This window comes from Pecten maximus, chromosome 1, assembly GCF_902652985.1.
Source record: "Pecten maximus chromosome 1, xPecMax1.1, whole genome shotgun sequence".
Taxonomy (NCBI): Eukaryota; Metazoa; Mollusca; class Bivalvia; order Pectinida; family Pectinidae; genus Pecten; species Pecten maximus.
Window position 1 is genome coordinate 103,662 of NC_047015.1, and position 17,851 is coordinate 121,512.

General features: G+C 35.1%; 1 protein-coding gene across 1 annotated transcript in view; it reads left to right on the forward strand.

The window, feature by feature from the left end:
- Positions 1–17,851, forward strand: part of LOC117321723 (rhodopsin-like) — a 61,743-nt gene that overhangs the window by 38,174 nt on the left and 5,718 nt on the right. The window contains exon 2 of the mRNA XM_033876237.1: positions 2,068–2,173. Coding sequence (XP_033732128.1) covers positions 2,068–2,173 — 106 coding nt within the window. The remainder of the gene's footprint in view (positions 1–2,067; positions 2,174–17,851) is intronic.

Genomic DNA, 17,851 nt, shown 5'->3' on the forward strand with positions numbered 1-17,851 from the left:
GTTTGGTTTACCCGATATTATTATACTGTTTGGTTTACACGATATTACATCATTGTTTGGTTAACACGATATAATAACATTGTTTGGTTTACACGATATTACAACATTGTTTGGTTAACACGATATTACAACATTGATTGGTTTACACGGTATAATGATATTGTTTGGTTTACTTTACACGATATAATAATATTGTTTGGTTAATACGATATTATAATATTGTTTGGTTTACCCGATATTACAACATTGTTTGGTTTACACGATATAATAATATTGTTTGGTTAATACGATATTATAATATTGTTTGGTTTACCCGATATTACAACATTGTTTGGTTTACCCGATATTATAATACTGTTTGGTTTACACGATATTATATCATTGTTTTGTTTACCTGATATTATACTACTGTTTGGTTTACCCGATATTACAACATTGTTTGGTTAACCCGATATTACAACATTGTTTTGTTTACCCGATATTACAACATTGTTTGGTTTACCCGATATTATAATACTGTTTGGTATACCCGATATTACAACATTGTTTGGTTTACCCGATATTACAACATTGTTTTGTTTACCTGATATTACAACATTCTTTGATTTACACGATATTACAACATTGTTTGGTTAACACGATATTATAACATTGTTTGGTTAACACGATATTATAACATTGTTTGGTTTACCCGATATTACAACATTGTTTTGTTTACTCGATATTATAACATTGTTTGGTTTACCCGATATTACAACATCGTTTTGTTTACCCGATATTACAACATTGTTTGGTTTACCCGATATTACAACATTGTTTGGTTAACACGATATTACAACATTCTTTGATTTACCCGATATTACAACATTGTTTTGTTTACTCGATATTACAACATTGTTTTGTTTACCCGATATTACAACATTGTTTGGTATACACGATATTACAACATTGTTTGGTTAACACGATATTATAACATTGTTTGGTTTACACAATATTACAACATTGTTTGGTTTACCCGATATTACAACATTGTTTGGTTTACACGTTATTACAACATTGTTTGGTTTACCTGATATTACAACATTGTTTGGTTTACCCGATATTATAACACTGTTTGGTTAACACGATATTACAACATTGTTTGGTTTACACGATATTACAACATTGTTTGGTTTACTCGATATTACAACATTGTTTTGTTTACCCGATATGATAACATTGTTTGGTTAACACGATATTATAATACTGTTCGGTTTACCCGATATTACAACATTGTTTGGTTTACCCGATATTACAACATTGTTTGGTTAACACGATATTACAACATTGTTTTGTTTACATGTTATTACAACATTGTTTGGTTTACTCCATATTACAACATTGTTTGGTTAACACGATATTATAACATTGTTTTGTTTACCCGATATTACAACATTGTTTGGTTAACACGATATTACAACATTGTTTGGTTTACTCGATATTACAACATTGTTTGGTTTACTCGATATTATAACATTGTTTGGTTTACCCGATATTACAACATTGTTTTGTTTACCCGATATTATAACATTGTTTGGTTTACACGATATGATAACATTGTTTGGTTTACACGATATTACAACATTGTTTGGTTTACCCGATATTATAACATTGTTTGGTTTACCCGATATTACAACATTGTTTGGTTTACACGATATTACAACATTGTTTGGTTTACTCGATATTACAACATTGTTTGGTTTACCCGATATTACAACATTGTTTGGTTAACACGATATTACAACATTGTTTTGTTTACACGTTATTACAACATTGTTTGGTTTACCCGATATTACAACATTGTTTGGTTAACACGATATTACAACATTGTTTGGTTTACACGATATAATGACATTGTTTGGTTAACACGATATTATCATACTGTTTAGTTTACACGATATTATAATACTGTTTGATTAACATGATTTTATAATGCCGTTTGGTTTACACGATAGTATAACTATGTTTAATTAGCATGATATAAAATGCAAATATTTGTAATGATGCATATATACATTGTATTGCCAGGTTCGAAATGTCGCAAGAGGTGGTGTATGGGATATGACAAGTCGTGTAGCAAAAAAGAACCTCAGGGTGGAGAAAAAGATGGCCAAGACCATTGCATGTATGATACGTAAGTATTACGGAATTACTGGTAGTCAAAACGAAAATTTATTAAAATAAACGTGTGATTTTTTAGACCAATTTCAGATATGTTTGGGATAAATGTACACAACAGGCATCTTCTTGAATCTGTACACTTAGAAATAGTTAGGATAATAAAAGCTACGGTGTACTTGTTAAACAAAAACATAATGGTGTAAAACAATATACATGAGATTGAGCATGACTACTGACTAGTGACTTTTAAAGTATGTACTTATCTTGTCATTGTAAATAATTACACTCTCTTATATGATGTAAATGAATTAACTATTCTTAACTGCAACAGTTGTTGGTAGCAGCGACCCGTATGATATATCTACGTGGACTACCAAAAACTATCTTGTGTATTTTTGTTATTTGTTTCATTTCTTTTATGTGTAAAAATATTTTCCTCTGCCAATTCTACCACCAATCGCGTTGATGTCTTCGTGTGAAAGTCAAAGTTGGCGATCTCACATGTTCGTAGGTTAAGCATGCATGTATTGTCAAGGTATGCCGAATAAGTGATGTTGTAATTGATCAGATACATCCCGATTACAATATTTACATTTATTTACATTAAAGGCATATTCTTTCACACACATTATACAATATCTCATAAATTACCTTCGCACAAATACTAATATATATATATATATATATATATATGTCAAGTAGTAATAACGACAGTACAGACAAGTAAATTGTCGAATTTTCGAGGCAATCTGCCCCTTTATCAAGACACAGGTAAATTACATACGATCACATATAGACATAGAACATGGAACAGTTACACAAATATAGTAGGTATAAACAACAAAAAATATCGTATTGTTGTAAAAATGATCCCCCTCGGCCGATACTTAATTCGCCGAGGGCCTATTATGATTAATAAGGAAACATCTTTAGTGGTGTACAGATGCTAAAAGTAAATAAATGAATGAATAAATAAATAAATAAATAAATAAAATAAATAAATAAATAAATAAGTAAATATAACTTAAAGGTTTAACAGAAAAGCATCGCGGGTTGAATCGATGTGATGGCAGCGCGTGTTATGTCATGAATGTTTTTGTTATTGGTTTTTTCTCGATATGTACATTTCGTCCCGCAAAACTCGGCCCAAACAGCGGGTTGCAGTGACAATATCGGATGGCCAATCCCATATTAAAATTAGTTCGTTTAAACGAAATGGAACAAATATTAAAATCATATAGATGTAATTGTGTAGAAAGGTAAAATTTAGGCATTAGAAACCAAACACAAAGGTGGTCGAAAGATCCTATTATCGTGACGAAAACCGAGTGTCAGGACGACTCGTCACAAACCGACAACATGTACTCGCACAACTTATTCAGCCAATCAGCTGCTGTATCATGTAAACCAAGTCCCTAAGGGAAGTGTGTTTGTGGGGCCTGTAGGGGTTGGTCTGATTAATTAACATATGGAGTGGGTACTTCCTATAAGCGAGAATAGAGATTATTGGAGAGGAAATTCTTTATATAAATATTAAAAAAGAGACCAAATGCAAGCGGAATATTTAAGGAAGAATTTTATCAGATTTCTGGATGATTGTTTTATAATCTGGCAGTCAGATAAAGATATAGACATTTTTTTTCGGGAACTTAATATGTTACATCCTGATATACAATATACCATGGAGTGTAGTTCAGTGAAACTTGCATTTCTAGATATATACGTACAAATTGAAAATGGTAAAATCGTAACTGACTTATACTGTAAGACCACTGATTCACATAGTTATCTTGATTTTTTTTCAAATCATGCTAAGCATATCAAGCTTAATATTCCATTCAATCTAGCTTCCCGCTTGATATCGATTGTCAGTGATGAAAACACTCTAAGTAAACGTTTGGAGAATTTAATCCATTATCTACGAAATCAAGATTATCCGCGTGAAATTATAGACCACGGGATAGCAAGAGCTAAGAAAGAGGGACCAATTCAGTTACACACACAGGAGAAGCTAGGTTCCTGTAATATTATTCCTTTTGTAAGTACATACAACCCAAGCAATTATAATATATTTCCTATTGTTAGAGGTAGCGAGGATTTTTTTGAAAAACAGCGAAAGAATGAAATCTATACTCAATAAAAAGAAAATCATAAATTGTAAACGTCAACCAAAAAATTTTAAACGTATCTTATGTGCTTCAAAATTGGATTCTGAAGTAAGAGAAACATCTGTCACAAAATGTATGCAAAAGCGATGTAAAACATGCGATATTATTATAGACTGTCAAAGTTATACATTCAAAAATGGTTTTCATTTCAAAATTAAAACTGATATGAATTGTACTTCAAAAAATGTTATATATGCTCTAATATGCAGTAAATGTTCAGACTTTTATATTGGTCAGACTGGCATGGAATTACGAAAACGTATGACCTTACACCGCCAGCAAACAAGAACGGAACACTTGCGATATTTGACTGTTAACGAACACTGTCATAAATGTGCTGATGAAATTATTTTTGTTTTGCCAATTTACCAAATGTCCAACTCTGATGTATTACAAAGAGAGAATAAAGAAATGTTTTTCATACAGCTAATAAAGCCAATGTTAAATTCTGAACGTGATAGGACAAAATAAATTATGTGTACAATAGATTTCTCAGTAACTTACCGAATGTACATGTACATGTATACATGTATATTATCTTGCACATTTTGTGTGTAATGTTTTTATGTACAAATATGAAACTTATGTTTGATAGTGTTTACTAACACAATTAGATATTGAAAATTTACATTATTTCAAGTTACCGCATCTATTTTACATGTACTATACGGCAAAATCTTTGTATACCATGACCAGTTTTAATTTGAGTACGGAGTACGGATCTATAGATTTGTTGTACAGATCTATACGATGTAATTGCTCCAATCAAGTGTTTAATGGATTGGTTTGTTTAAACCGTATCATATAGTTGGTCTCAACCCTTGTAAACTGGACAAATAAGTGTTTTATAAATTATGTACCCTACTATTATGACGTCATAGGATGTACCGAATAAAATTCATAATCCCCTGAAGAGCGGCAGAATGTAGCCGCGAAAGTACTAGGGAGACAGCAGATCTGTGTTTGGCTTTTGATTTTATTATTATTTACCGTCACATGGACATTTCAACTTTATTCTAGATATATATATATATATATATCGAACCTTGTTCTACACTTATACACATATATATTACACCACTACTCTATCTCTTAACAGTCTTGTTAGCTTATCCGATCTTAAGCGTAGTTAATCGTGAGGCACACACCCAAGGTGCCAATACAAACAGACGAAATCAAACAAAAAAGTATTTAATCGCTAATATGTTACCAAATATATACGTTCATTTGTAGGTAAAACAACACTATTAACCTAAGGTTATCAAATGAATTTCATTTCTTTGATTATAAACATTTTAAAATCTAAGGTTCTTGGTTGTTGAAGTATTTCTTTAAACGTTGTCTGTGACAACACTCGAGTAAATAAATTTGACGTCAACTTCAAATTTAAATCCAGTTGCCTCCGATAGTTAATCAAAGTCAATACAGTATGTCACACTTGTTAGGATTAGGTTAATCACGTCAACACAACATGTCACACTTGTTAGGATTAGGTTAATCAAGTCAACACAATATGTCACACTTGTTAGGATTAGGTTAATCACGTCAACACAACATGTCACACTTGTTAGGGTTAGGTTAATCAAGTCAACACAACATGTCACACTTGTTAGGATTAGGTTAATCAAGACAACACAAAATGTCACACTTGTTAGGGTTAGGTTAATCACGTCAACACAACATGTCACACTTGTTAGGATTAGGTTAATCACGTCAACACAACATGTCACACTTGTTAGGATTAGGTTAATCAAGTCAACACAACATGTCACACTTGTTAGGATTAGGTTAATCAAGTCAACACAACATGTCACACTTGTTAGGATTAGGTTAATCACGTCAACACAACATGTCACACTTGTTAGGATTAGGTTAATCAAGTCAACACAACATGTCACACTTGTTAGGATTAGGTTAATCACGTCAACACAACATGTCACACTTGTTAGGATTAGGTTAATCAAGTCAACACAACATGTCACACTTGTTAGGATTAGGTTAATCACGTCAACACAACATGTCACACTTGTTAGGATTAGGTTAATCACGTCAACACAACATGTCACACTTGTTAGGATTAGGTTAATCAAGTCAACACAACATGTCACACTTGTTAGGATTAGGTTAATCACGTCAACACAACATGTCACACTTGTTAGGATTAGGTTAATCACGTCAACACAACATGTCACACTTGTTAGGATTAGGTTAATCACGTCAACACAACATGTCACACTTGTTAGGGTTAGGTTAATCAAGTCAACACAACATGTCACACTTGTTAGGATTAGGTTAATCAAGTCAACACAATATGTCACACTTGTTAGGATTAGGTTAATCACGTCAACACAACATGTCACACTTGTTAGGGTTAGGTTAATCAAGTCAACACAACATGTCACACTTGTTAGGATTAGGTTAATCAAGACAACACAAAATGTCACACTTGTTAGGGTTAGGTTAATCACGTCAACACAACATGTCACACTTGTTAGGATTAGGTTAATCACGTCAACACAACATGTCACACTTGTTAGGATTAGGTTAATCAAGTCAACACAACATGTCACACTTGTTAGGATTAGGTTAATCAAGTCAACACAACATGTCACACTTGTTAGGATTAGGTTAATCACGTCAACACAACATGTCACACTTGTTAGGATTAGGTTAATCAAGTCAACACAACATGTCACACTTGTTAGGATTAGGTTAATCACGTCAACACAACATGTCACACTTGTTAGGATTAGGTTAATCAAGTCAACACAATATGTCACACTTGTTAGGATTAGGTTAATCACGTCAACACAACATGTCACACTTGTTAGGATTAGGTTAATCACGTCAACACAATATGTCACACTTGTTAGGATTAGGTTAATCACGTCAACACAACATGTCACACTTGTTAGGATTAGGTTAATCAAGTCAACACAACATGTCACACTTGTTAGGATTAGGTTAATCACGTCAACACAACATGTCACACTTGTTAGGGTTAGGTTAATCAAGTCAACACAATATGTCACACTTGTTAGGATTAGGTTCATCAAAGTCAACCCAACATGTCACACTTGTTAGGATTAGGTTAATCAAGTCAACACAACATGTCACACTTGTTAGGATTAGGTTAATCAAGTCAACACAATATGTCACACTTGTTAGGATTAGGTTAATCAAGTCAACACAACATGTCACACTTGTTAGGATTAGGTTAATCACGTCAACACAACATGTCACACTTGTTAGGATTAGTCAACACAACATGTCACACTTGTTAGGATTAGGTTAATCAAAGTCAACACAACATGTCACACTTATTAGGATTAGGTTAATCACGTCAACACAACATGTCACACTTGTTAGGATTAGGTTAATCAAGTCAATACAATATGTCACACTTGTTAGGATTAGGTTAATCAAGTCAACACAACATGTCACACTTGTTAGGATTAGGTAAATCAAGTCAACACAACATGTCACACTTGTTAGGATTAGGTTAATCACGTCAACACAACATGTCACACTTGTTAGGATTAGGTTAATCAAGTCAACACAACATGTCACACTTGTTAGGATTAGGTTAATCAAAGTCAACACAACATGTCACACTTGTTAGGATTAGGTTAATCACGTCAACACAACATGTCACACTTGTTAGGATTAGGTTAATCACGTCAACACAACATGTCACACTTGTTAGGATTAGGTTAATCACGTCAACACAACATGTCACACTTGTTAGGGTTAAGCTATTCAAATTTAACACATGTCCCACTGGTTAGAGTTAGGGTTAGGCTAATCTAACTAATCTATGTCAACACAACATGTCACACTTGTTAGTGTTAGGTTAATCAAAGTCAACACAATATGTCACACTAGTTGGGGTTAGGTTAATCAAGTCAAATCAAATATGTCACATTTGTTAGGATTAGGTTAATCACGTCAACACAACATGTCACACTTGTTAGGATTAGTCAACACAACATGTCACACTTGTTAGGATTAGGTTAATCAAAGTCAACACAACATGTCACACTTGTTAGGATTAGGTAAATCAAGTCAACACAACATGTCACACTTGTTAGGATTAGTTTAATCACGTCAACACAACATGTCACACTTGTTAGGATTAGGTTAATCAAGTCAACACAACATGTCACACTTGTTAGGATTAGGTTAATCACGTCAACACAACATGTCACACTTGTTAGGATTAGTCAACACAACATGTCACACTTGTTAGGATTAGGTTAATCAAAGTCAACACAACATGTCACACTTATTAGGATTAGGTTAATCAAGTCAACACAACATGTCACACTTGTTAGGATTAGGTAATCAAGTCAACACAACATGTCACACTTGTTAGGATTAGGTTAATCACGTCAACACAACATGTCACACTTGTTAGGATTAGGTTAATCAAGTCAACACAACATGTCACACTTGTTAGGATTAGGTTAATCAAAGTCAACACAACATGTCACACTTGTTAGGATTAGGTTAATCACGTCAACACAACATGTCACACTTGTTAGGATTAGGTTAATCACGTCAACACAACATGTCACACTTGTTAGGATTAGGTTAATCACGTCAACACAATATGTCACACTTGCTAGGGTTAAGCTATTCAAATTTAACACATGTCCCACTGGTTAGAGTTAGGGTTAGGCTAATCTAACTAATCTATGTCAACACAACATGTCACACTTGTTAGGGTTAGGTTAATCAAAGTCAACACAATATGTCACACTAGTTGGGGTTAGGTTAATCAAGTCAAATCAAATATGTCACATTTGTTAGGGTTTATGCTAAACAAAGTCAACACAACAAGTCACACTTGTAAGGGTTAGGCTATTTAAATTTAACATAACATGTCCCACTGGTTAGGGTTAGAGTTAGGCTAATCTAACTAATCTAAGTCAACACAACATGTCACACTTGTTAGGGTTAGGTTAATCAAGTCAACACAATATGTCACACTTGTTAGGGTTAGGTTAATCACGTCAACACAACATGTCACACTTGTTAGAGTTAGGGTTAGGCTAATCTAACTAATCTATGTCAACACAACATGTCACACTTGTTAGGGTTAGGCTAATCTATGTCAACACAACATGTCACACTTGTTAGGGTTAGGCTAATCTATGTCAACACAACATGTCACACTTGTTAGGGTTAGGTTAATTAAGTCATCACAACATGTCATACTGGTTAGGGTAAAGCTTTCGCTGATCAAAGTTAACACAACATGTCACACTTGTTAGAGTTAGGGTTAGGCTAATCTAACTAATCTAAGTCAACACAACATGTCACACTTGTTAGGGTTAGGTTAATTAAGTCATCACAACATGTCACACTGGTTAGGGTTAGGCTATTCAAATTCAACACAGCATGTCACACTGGTTAGGGTTAGGGTTAGGTTAATATATGTCAACACAAAATGTCAAACTGGTTAGGGTATGTCAATCAAGTCAAATCAAACATGTCACACTGGTTAGGGTTAGGTTAATCAAAGTCAACACACATGTCACACTTGTTAGGGTTAGACTAATCAAAGTCAACACAACATGTCACACTGGTTAGGATTAGGGTTGGGCTAATATATGTCAACACAACATATCACACTTGTTAGGGTTAGGGTTAGGCTAATCTATGTCAACACAACATGTCACACTGGTTAGGGTTAGGTTAATCACGTCAACACAACATGTCACACTTGTTAGGATTAGGTTAATCAAGTCAATACAATATGTCACACTTGTTAGGATTAGGTTAATCAAGTCAACACAACATGTCACACTTGTTAGGATTAGGTAAATCAAGTCAACACAACATGTCACACTTCTTAGGATTAGGTTAATCACGTCAACACAACATGTCACACTTGTTAGGATTAGGTTAATCACGTCAACACAACATGTCACACTTGTTAGGATTAGGTTAATCAAGTCAACACAACATGTCACACTTGTTAGGATTAGGTTAATCACGTCAACACAACATGTCACACTTGTTAGGATTAGGTTAATCAAGTCAACACAACATGTCACACTTGTTAGGATTAGGTTAATCAAGTCAATACAATATGTCACACTTGTTAGGATTAGGTTAATCACGTCAACACAACATGTCACACTTGTTAGGATTAGGTTAATCAAGTCAACACAATATGTCACACTTGTTAGGATTAGGTTAATCACGTCAACACAACATGTCACACTTGTTAGGATTAGTCAACACAACATGTCACACTTGTTAGGATTAGGTTAATCAAAGTCAACACAACATGTCACACTTATTAGGATTAGGTTAATCACGTCAACACAACATGTCACACTTGTTAGGATTAGGTTAATCAAGTCAATACAATATGTCACACTTGTTAGGATTAGGTTAATCACGTCAACACAACATGTCACACTTGTTAGGATTAGGTAAATCAAGTCAACACAACATGTCACACTTGTTAGGATTAGGTTAATCACGTCAACACAACATGTCACACTTGTTAGGATTAGGTTAATCAAGTCAACACAACATGTCACACTTGTTAGGATTAGGTTAATCAAAGTCAACACAACATGTCACACTTGTTAGGATTAGGTTAATCACGTCAACACAACATGTCACACTTGTTAGGATTAGGTTAATCACGTCAACACAACATGTCACACTTGTTAGGATTAGGTTAATCACGTCAACACAACATGTCACACTTGTTAGGATTAGGTTAATCACGTCAACACAATATGTCACACTTGCTAGGGTTAAGCTATTCAAATTTAACACATGTCCCACTGGTTAGAGTTAGGGTTAGGCTAATCTAACTAATCTATGTCAACACAACATGTCACACTTGTTAGGGTTAGGTTAATCAAAGTCAACACAATATGTCACACTAGTTGGGGTTAGGTTAATCAAGTCAAATCAAATATGTCACATTTGTTAGGGTTTATGCTAAACAAAGTCAACACAACAAGTCACACTTGTAAGGGTTAGGCTATTTAAATTTAACATAACATGTCCCACTGGTTAGGGTTAGAGTTAGGCTAATCTAACTAATCTAAGTCAACACAACATGTCACACTTGTTAGGGTTAGGTTAATCAAGTCAACACAACATGTCACACTTGTTAGAGTTAGGGTTAGGCTAATCTAACTAATCTATGTCAACACAACATGTCACACTTGTTAGGGTTAGGCTAATCTATGTCAACACAACATGTCACACTTGTTAGGGTTAGGCTAATCTATGTCAACACAACATGTCACACTTGTTAGGGTTAGGTTAATTAAGTCATCACAACATGTCATACTGGTTAGGGTAAAGCTTTCGCTGATCAAAGTTAACACAACATGTCACACTTGTTAGAGTTAGGGTTAGGCTAATCTAACTAATCTAAGTCAACACAACATGTCACACTTGTTAGGGTTAGGTTAATTAAGTCATCACAACATGTCACACTGGTTAGGGTTAGCTATTCAAATTCCACACAGCATGTCACACTGGTTAGGGTAGGGTTAGGTTAATATATGTCAACACAAAATGTCAAACTGGTTAGGGTATGTCAATCAAGTCAAATCAAACATGTCACACTGGTTAGGGTTAGGTTAATCAAAGTCAACACACATGTCACACTTGTTAGGGTTAGGGTTGGGCTAATATATGTCAACACAACATATCACACTTGTTAGGGTTAGGGTTAGGCTAATCTATGTCAACACAACATGTCACACTGGTTAGGGTTAGGTTAATCACGTCAACACAACATGTCACACTTGTTAGGATTAGGTTAATCAAGTCAACACAACATGTCACACTTGTTAGGATTAGGTTAATCACGTCAACACAACATGTCACACTTGTTAGGATTAGGTTAATCACGTCAACACAACATGTCACACTTGTTAGGATTAGGTTAATCAAGTCAATACAATATGTCACACTTGTTAGGATTAGGTTAATCACGTCAACACAACATGTCACACTTGTTAGGATTAGGTTAATCAAGTCAACACAATATGTCACACTTGTTAGGATTAGGTTAATCACGTCAACACAACATGTCACACTTGTTAGGATTAGTCAACACAACATGTCACACTTGTTAGGATTAGGTTAATCAAAGTCAACACAACATGTCACACTTATTAGGATTAGGTTAATCACGTCAACACAACATGTCACACTTGTTAGGATTAGGTTAATCAAGTCAATACAATATGTCACACTTGTTAGGATTAGGTTAATCACGTCAACACAACATGTCACACTTGTTAGGATTAGGTAAATCAAGTCAACACAACATGTCACACTTGTTAGGATTAGGTTAATCACGTCAACACAACATGTCACACTTGTTAGGATTAGGTTAATCAAGTCAACACAACATGTCATACTTGTTAGGATTAGGTTAATCAAAGTCAACACAACATGTCACACTTGTAAGGATTAGGTTAATCACGTCAACACAACATGTCACACTTGTTAGGATTAGGTTAATCACGTCAACACAACATGTCACACTTGTTAGGATTAGGTTAATCACGTCAACACAACATGTCACACTTGTTAGGATTAGGTTAATCACGTCAACACAATATGTCACACTTGCTAGGGTTAAGCTATTCAAATTTAACACATGTCCCACTGGTTAGAGTTAGGGTTAGGCTAATCTAACTAATCTATGTCAACACAACATGTCACACTTGTTAGGGTTAGGTTTATCAAAGTCAACACAATATGTCACACTAGTTGGGGTTAGGTTAATCAAGTCAAATCAAATATGTCACATTTGTTAGGGTTTATGCTAAACAAAGTCAACACAACAAGTCACACTTGTAAGGGTTAGGCTATTTAAATTTAACATAACATGTCCCACTGGTTAGGGTTAGAGTTAGGCTAATCTAACTAATCTAAGTCAACACAACATGTCACACTTGTTAGGGTTAGGTTAATCAAGTCAACACAACATGTCACACTTGTTAGAGTTAGGGTTAGGCTAATCTAACTAATCTATGTCAACACAACATGTCACACTTGTTAGGGTTAGGCTAATCTATGTCAACACAACATGTCACACTTGTTAGGGTTAGACTAATCTATGTCAACACAACATGTCACACTTGTTAGGGTTAGGTTAATTAAGTCATCACAACATGTCATACTGGTTAGGGTAAAGCTTTCGCTGATCAAAGTTAACACAACATGTCACACTTGTTAGAGTTAGGGTTAGGCTAATCTAACTAATCTAAGTCAACACAACATGTCACACTTGTTAGGGTTAGGTTAATTAAGTCATCACAACATGTCACACTGGTTAGGGTTAGGCTATTCAAATTCAACACAGCATGTCACACTGGTTAGGGTTAGGGTTAGGTTAATATATGTCAACACAAAATGTCAAACTGGTTAGGGTATGTCAATCAAGTCAAATCAAACATGTCACACTGGTTAGGGTTAGGTTAATCAAAGTCAACACACATGTCACACTTGTTAGGGTTAGGGTTGGGCTAATCAATGTCAACACAACATATCACACTTGTTAGGGTTAGGGTTAGGCTAATCTATGTCAACACAACATGTCACACTGGTTAGGGTTAGGTTAATCACGTCAACACAACATGTCACACTTGTTAGGATTAGGTTAATCAAGTCAATACAATATGTCACACTTGTTAGGATTAGGTTAATCAAGTCAACACAACATGTCACACTTGTTAGGATTAGGTAAATGAAGTCAACACAACATGTCACACTTGTTAGGATTAGGTTAATCACGTCAACACAACATGTCACACTTGTTAGGATTAGGTTAATCAAAGTCAACACAACATGTCACACTTGTTAGGATTAGGTTAATCACGTCAACACAACATGTCACACTTGTTAGGATTAGGTTAATCAAGTCAACACAACATGTCACACTTGTTAGGATTAGGTTAATCACGTCAACACAACATGTCACACTTGTTAGGATTAGGTTAATCACGTCAACACAACATGTCACACTTGTTAGGATTAGGTTAATCAAGTCAATACAATATGTCACACTTGTTAGGATTAGGTTAATCACGTCAACACAACATGTCACACTTGTTAGGATTAGGTTAATCAAGTCAACACAATATGTCACACTTGTTAGGATTAGGTTAATCACGTCAACACAACATGTCACACTTGTTAGGATTAGGTTAATCACGTCAACACAATATGTCACACTTGTTAGGGTTAGGTTAATCACGTCAACACAACATGTCACACTTGTTAGAGTGAGGGTTAGGCTAATCTAACTAATCTATGTCAGCACAACATGTCACACTTGTTAGGGTTAGGCTAATCTATGTCAACACAACATGTCACACTTGTTAGGGTTAGGCTAATCTATGTCAACACAACATGTCACACTTGTTAGGGTTAGGTTAATTAAGTCATCACAACATGTCATACTGGTTAGGGTAAAGCTTTCGCTGATCAAAGTTAACACAACATGTCACACTTGTTAGAGTTAGGGTTAGGCTAATCTAACTAATCTAAGTCAACACAACATGTCACACTTGTTAGGGTTAGGTTAATTAAGTCATCACAACATGTCACACTGGTTAGGGTTAGGCTATTCAAATTCAACACAGCATGTCACACTGGTTAGGGTTAGGGTTAGGTTAATATATGTCAACACAAAATGTCAAACTGGTTAGGGTATGTCAATCAAGTCAAATCAAACATGTCACACTTGTTAGAGTTAGGGTTATGGTAATCTATTTCAACACAACATGTCACACTGGTTAGGGTTAGACTAATCAAAGTCAACACAACATGTCACACTGGTTAGGGTTAGGGTTGGGCTAATATATGTCAACACAACATATCACACTTGTTAGGGTTAGGCTAATCTATGTCAACACAACATGTCACACTGGTTAGGGTTAGGTTAATCACGTCAACACAACATGTCACACTTGTTAGGGTTAGGGTTGGGCTAATATATGTCAACACAACATATCACACTTGTTAGGGTTAGGGTTAGGCTAATCTATGTCAACACAACATGTCACACTGGTTAGGGTTAGGTTAATCACGTCAACACAACATGTCACACTTGTTAGGATAAGGTTAATCAAGTCAACACAACATGTCACACTTGTTAGGATTAGGTTAATTAAGTCAACACAACATGTCACACTTGTTAGGACTAAGTTAATCACGTCAACACAACATGTCACCCTGGTTAGGGTTAGGTTAATCAAGTCAACACAACATGTCACACTTGTTAGGATTAGGTTAATCACGTCAACACAACATGTCACACTTGTTAGGATTAGGTTAATCAAGTCAACACAACATGTCACACTTGTTAGGATTAGGTTAATCACGTCAACACAACATGTCACACTTGTTAGGATTAGGTTAATCACGTCAACACAATATGTCACACTTGTTAGGGTTAAGCTATTCAAATTTAACACAACATGTCCCACTGGTTAGAGTTAGGGTTAGGCTAATCTAACTAATCTATGTCAACACAACATGTCACACTTGTTAGAATTAGGTTAATCAAGTCAACACAACATGTCACACTTGTTAGGATTAGGTTAATCAAGTCAACACAACATGTCACACTTGTTAGGATTAGGTTAATCACGTCAACACAACATGTCACACTTGTTAGGGTTAGGTTAATCAAAGTCAACACAATATGTCACACTAGTTGGGGTTAGGTTAATCAAGTCAAATCAAATATGTCACATTTGTTAGGGTTTATGCTAAACAAAGTCAACACAACAAGTCACACTTGTAAGGGTTAGGCTATTTAAATTTAGCATAACATGTCCCACTGGTTAGGGTTAGAGTTAGGCTAATCTAACTAATCTAAGTCAACACAACATGTCACACCTGTTAGGGTTAGGTTAATCTATGTCAACACAACATGTCACACTTGTTAGGGTTAGGTTAATCAAGTCAACACAATATGTCACACTTGTTAGGGTTAGGGTTAGGCTAATCTAACTAATCTATGTCAACACAACATGTCACACTTGTTAGGGTTAGGCTAATCTATGTCAACACAACATGTCACACTTGTTAGGGTTAGGTTAATTAAGTCATCACAACATGTCATACTGGTTAGGGTAAAGCTTTCGCTGATCAAAGTTAACACAACATGTCACACTTGTTAGAGTTAGGGTTAGGCTAATCTAACTAATCACGTCAACACAACATGTCACACTTGTTAGAGTTAGGTTGATCAAAGTCAGCACATGTCACACTTGTTAGGGTTAGGTTAATCACGTCAACACAACATGTCACACTGGTTAGGGTTAGGTTAATCAAAGACAACACAACTTGTCACACTTGTTAGGGTTAGGTTAATCAAAGTCAACACAAAATGTCACATTGGTGAGGGTTAGATTTTTCAAAGTCAACACATGTCACACTTGTTTGGGTTAGGGTTATGGTAATATATTTCAACACAACATGTCACCTGTTAGGGTAAGGTTAATCAAAGTAAACACAACAAGTCACACTGGTTGGGGTGAAGCTATTCTAAGTCAACACAACATGTCACACTGGTTAGGGTTAGGGTTAGGTTAATCTAAGTCAACACAACATGTCACACCTTTTAGAGTTAGGGTTAGGCTAATCTGAGTCAACACAACATGTCACACTGGTTGGGGTTAGGCTAATTAAAGTCAACATAACATGCCACACTGGTTAGGGTTAGGGTAACGCTAATCTAGCTAATTTAAGTCAACACAACATGTCACACTGGTTAGAGTTAGGGTTAGGCTAATCTGAGTCAACACAACATGTCACACTGGTTAGGGTTAGGGTAAGGCTAATCTATGTCACCACAACATGTCACACTTGTTAGGGTTAGGTTAATCACGTCAACACAACATGTCACACTTGTTAGGGTTAGATTGATATAGTCAACACAACATGTCACACTTGTTAGGGTTAGGTTAATCAAAGTCAACACAACATGTCACACGTGTTAGGATTAGGTTTTTCAAAGTCAACACAACATATCACACTTGTTAGGGTTAGGTTAATTAAAGTCATCACAACATGCCATACTGGTAAGGGTGAAGTTTGAGGTCAGGGTTAGAGTTAGGGTTAGAGGTCAGAGTTAGAGGTCAGGGTTAGAGTTATTATTATTACATTCATTTGTTTGTTTTTATTAGGTTAATCAAAGTAAACACAACATGTCACACTTGTTGGGGTTAGGTTAATTAAAGTCATCACAACATCCCATACTGATAAGGGTGAAGTTAGAGGTCAGGGTTAGAGTTATTATTATTACATTTATTTGTTTGTTTTTATTAGATGCCTTTGATACCGTGGGTGTAATTCATGCATTGTTTGTGACAGACAGTATATGGACTGACGGCTCTATTATGTCCTATGTCACCACCTACATATCTTGTTGTATATTTTGTATATTTACTGTGGTGTACGATATTTCTATATCACCACCTACTTATCTTGTTGTGTGTTTTATATATTTACTG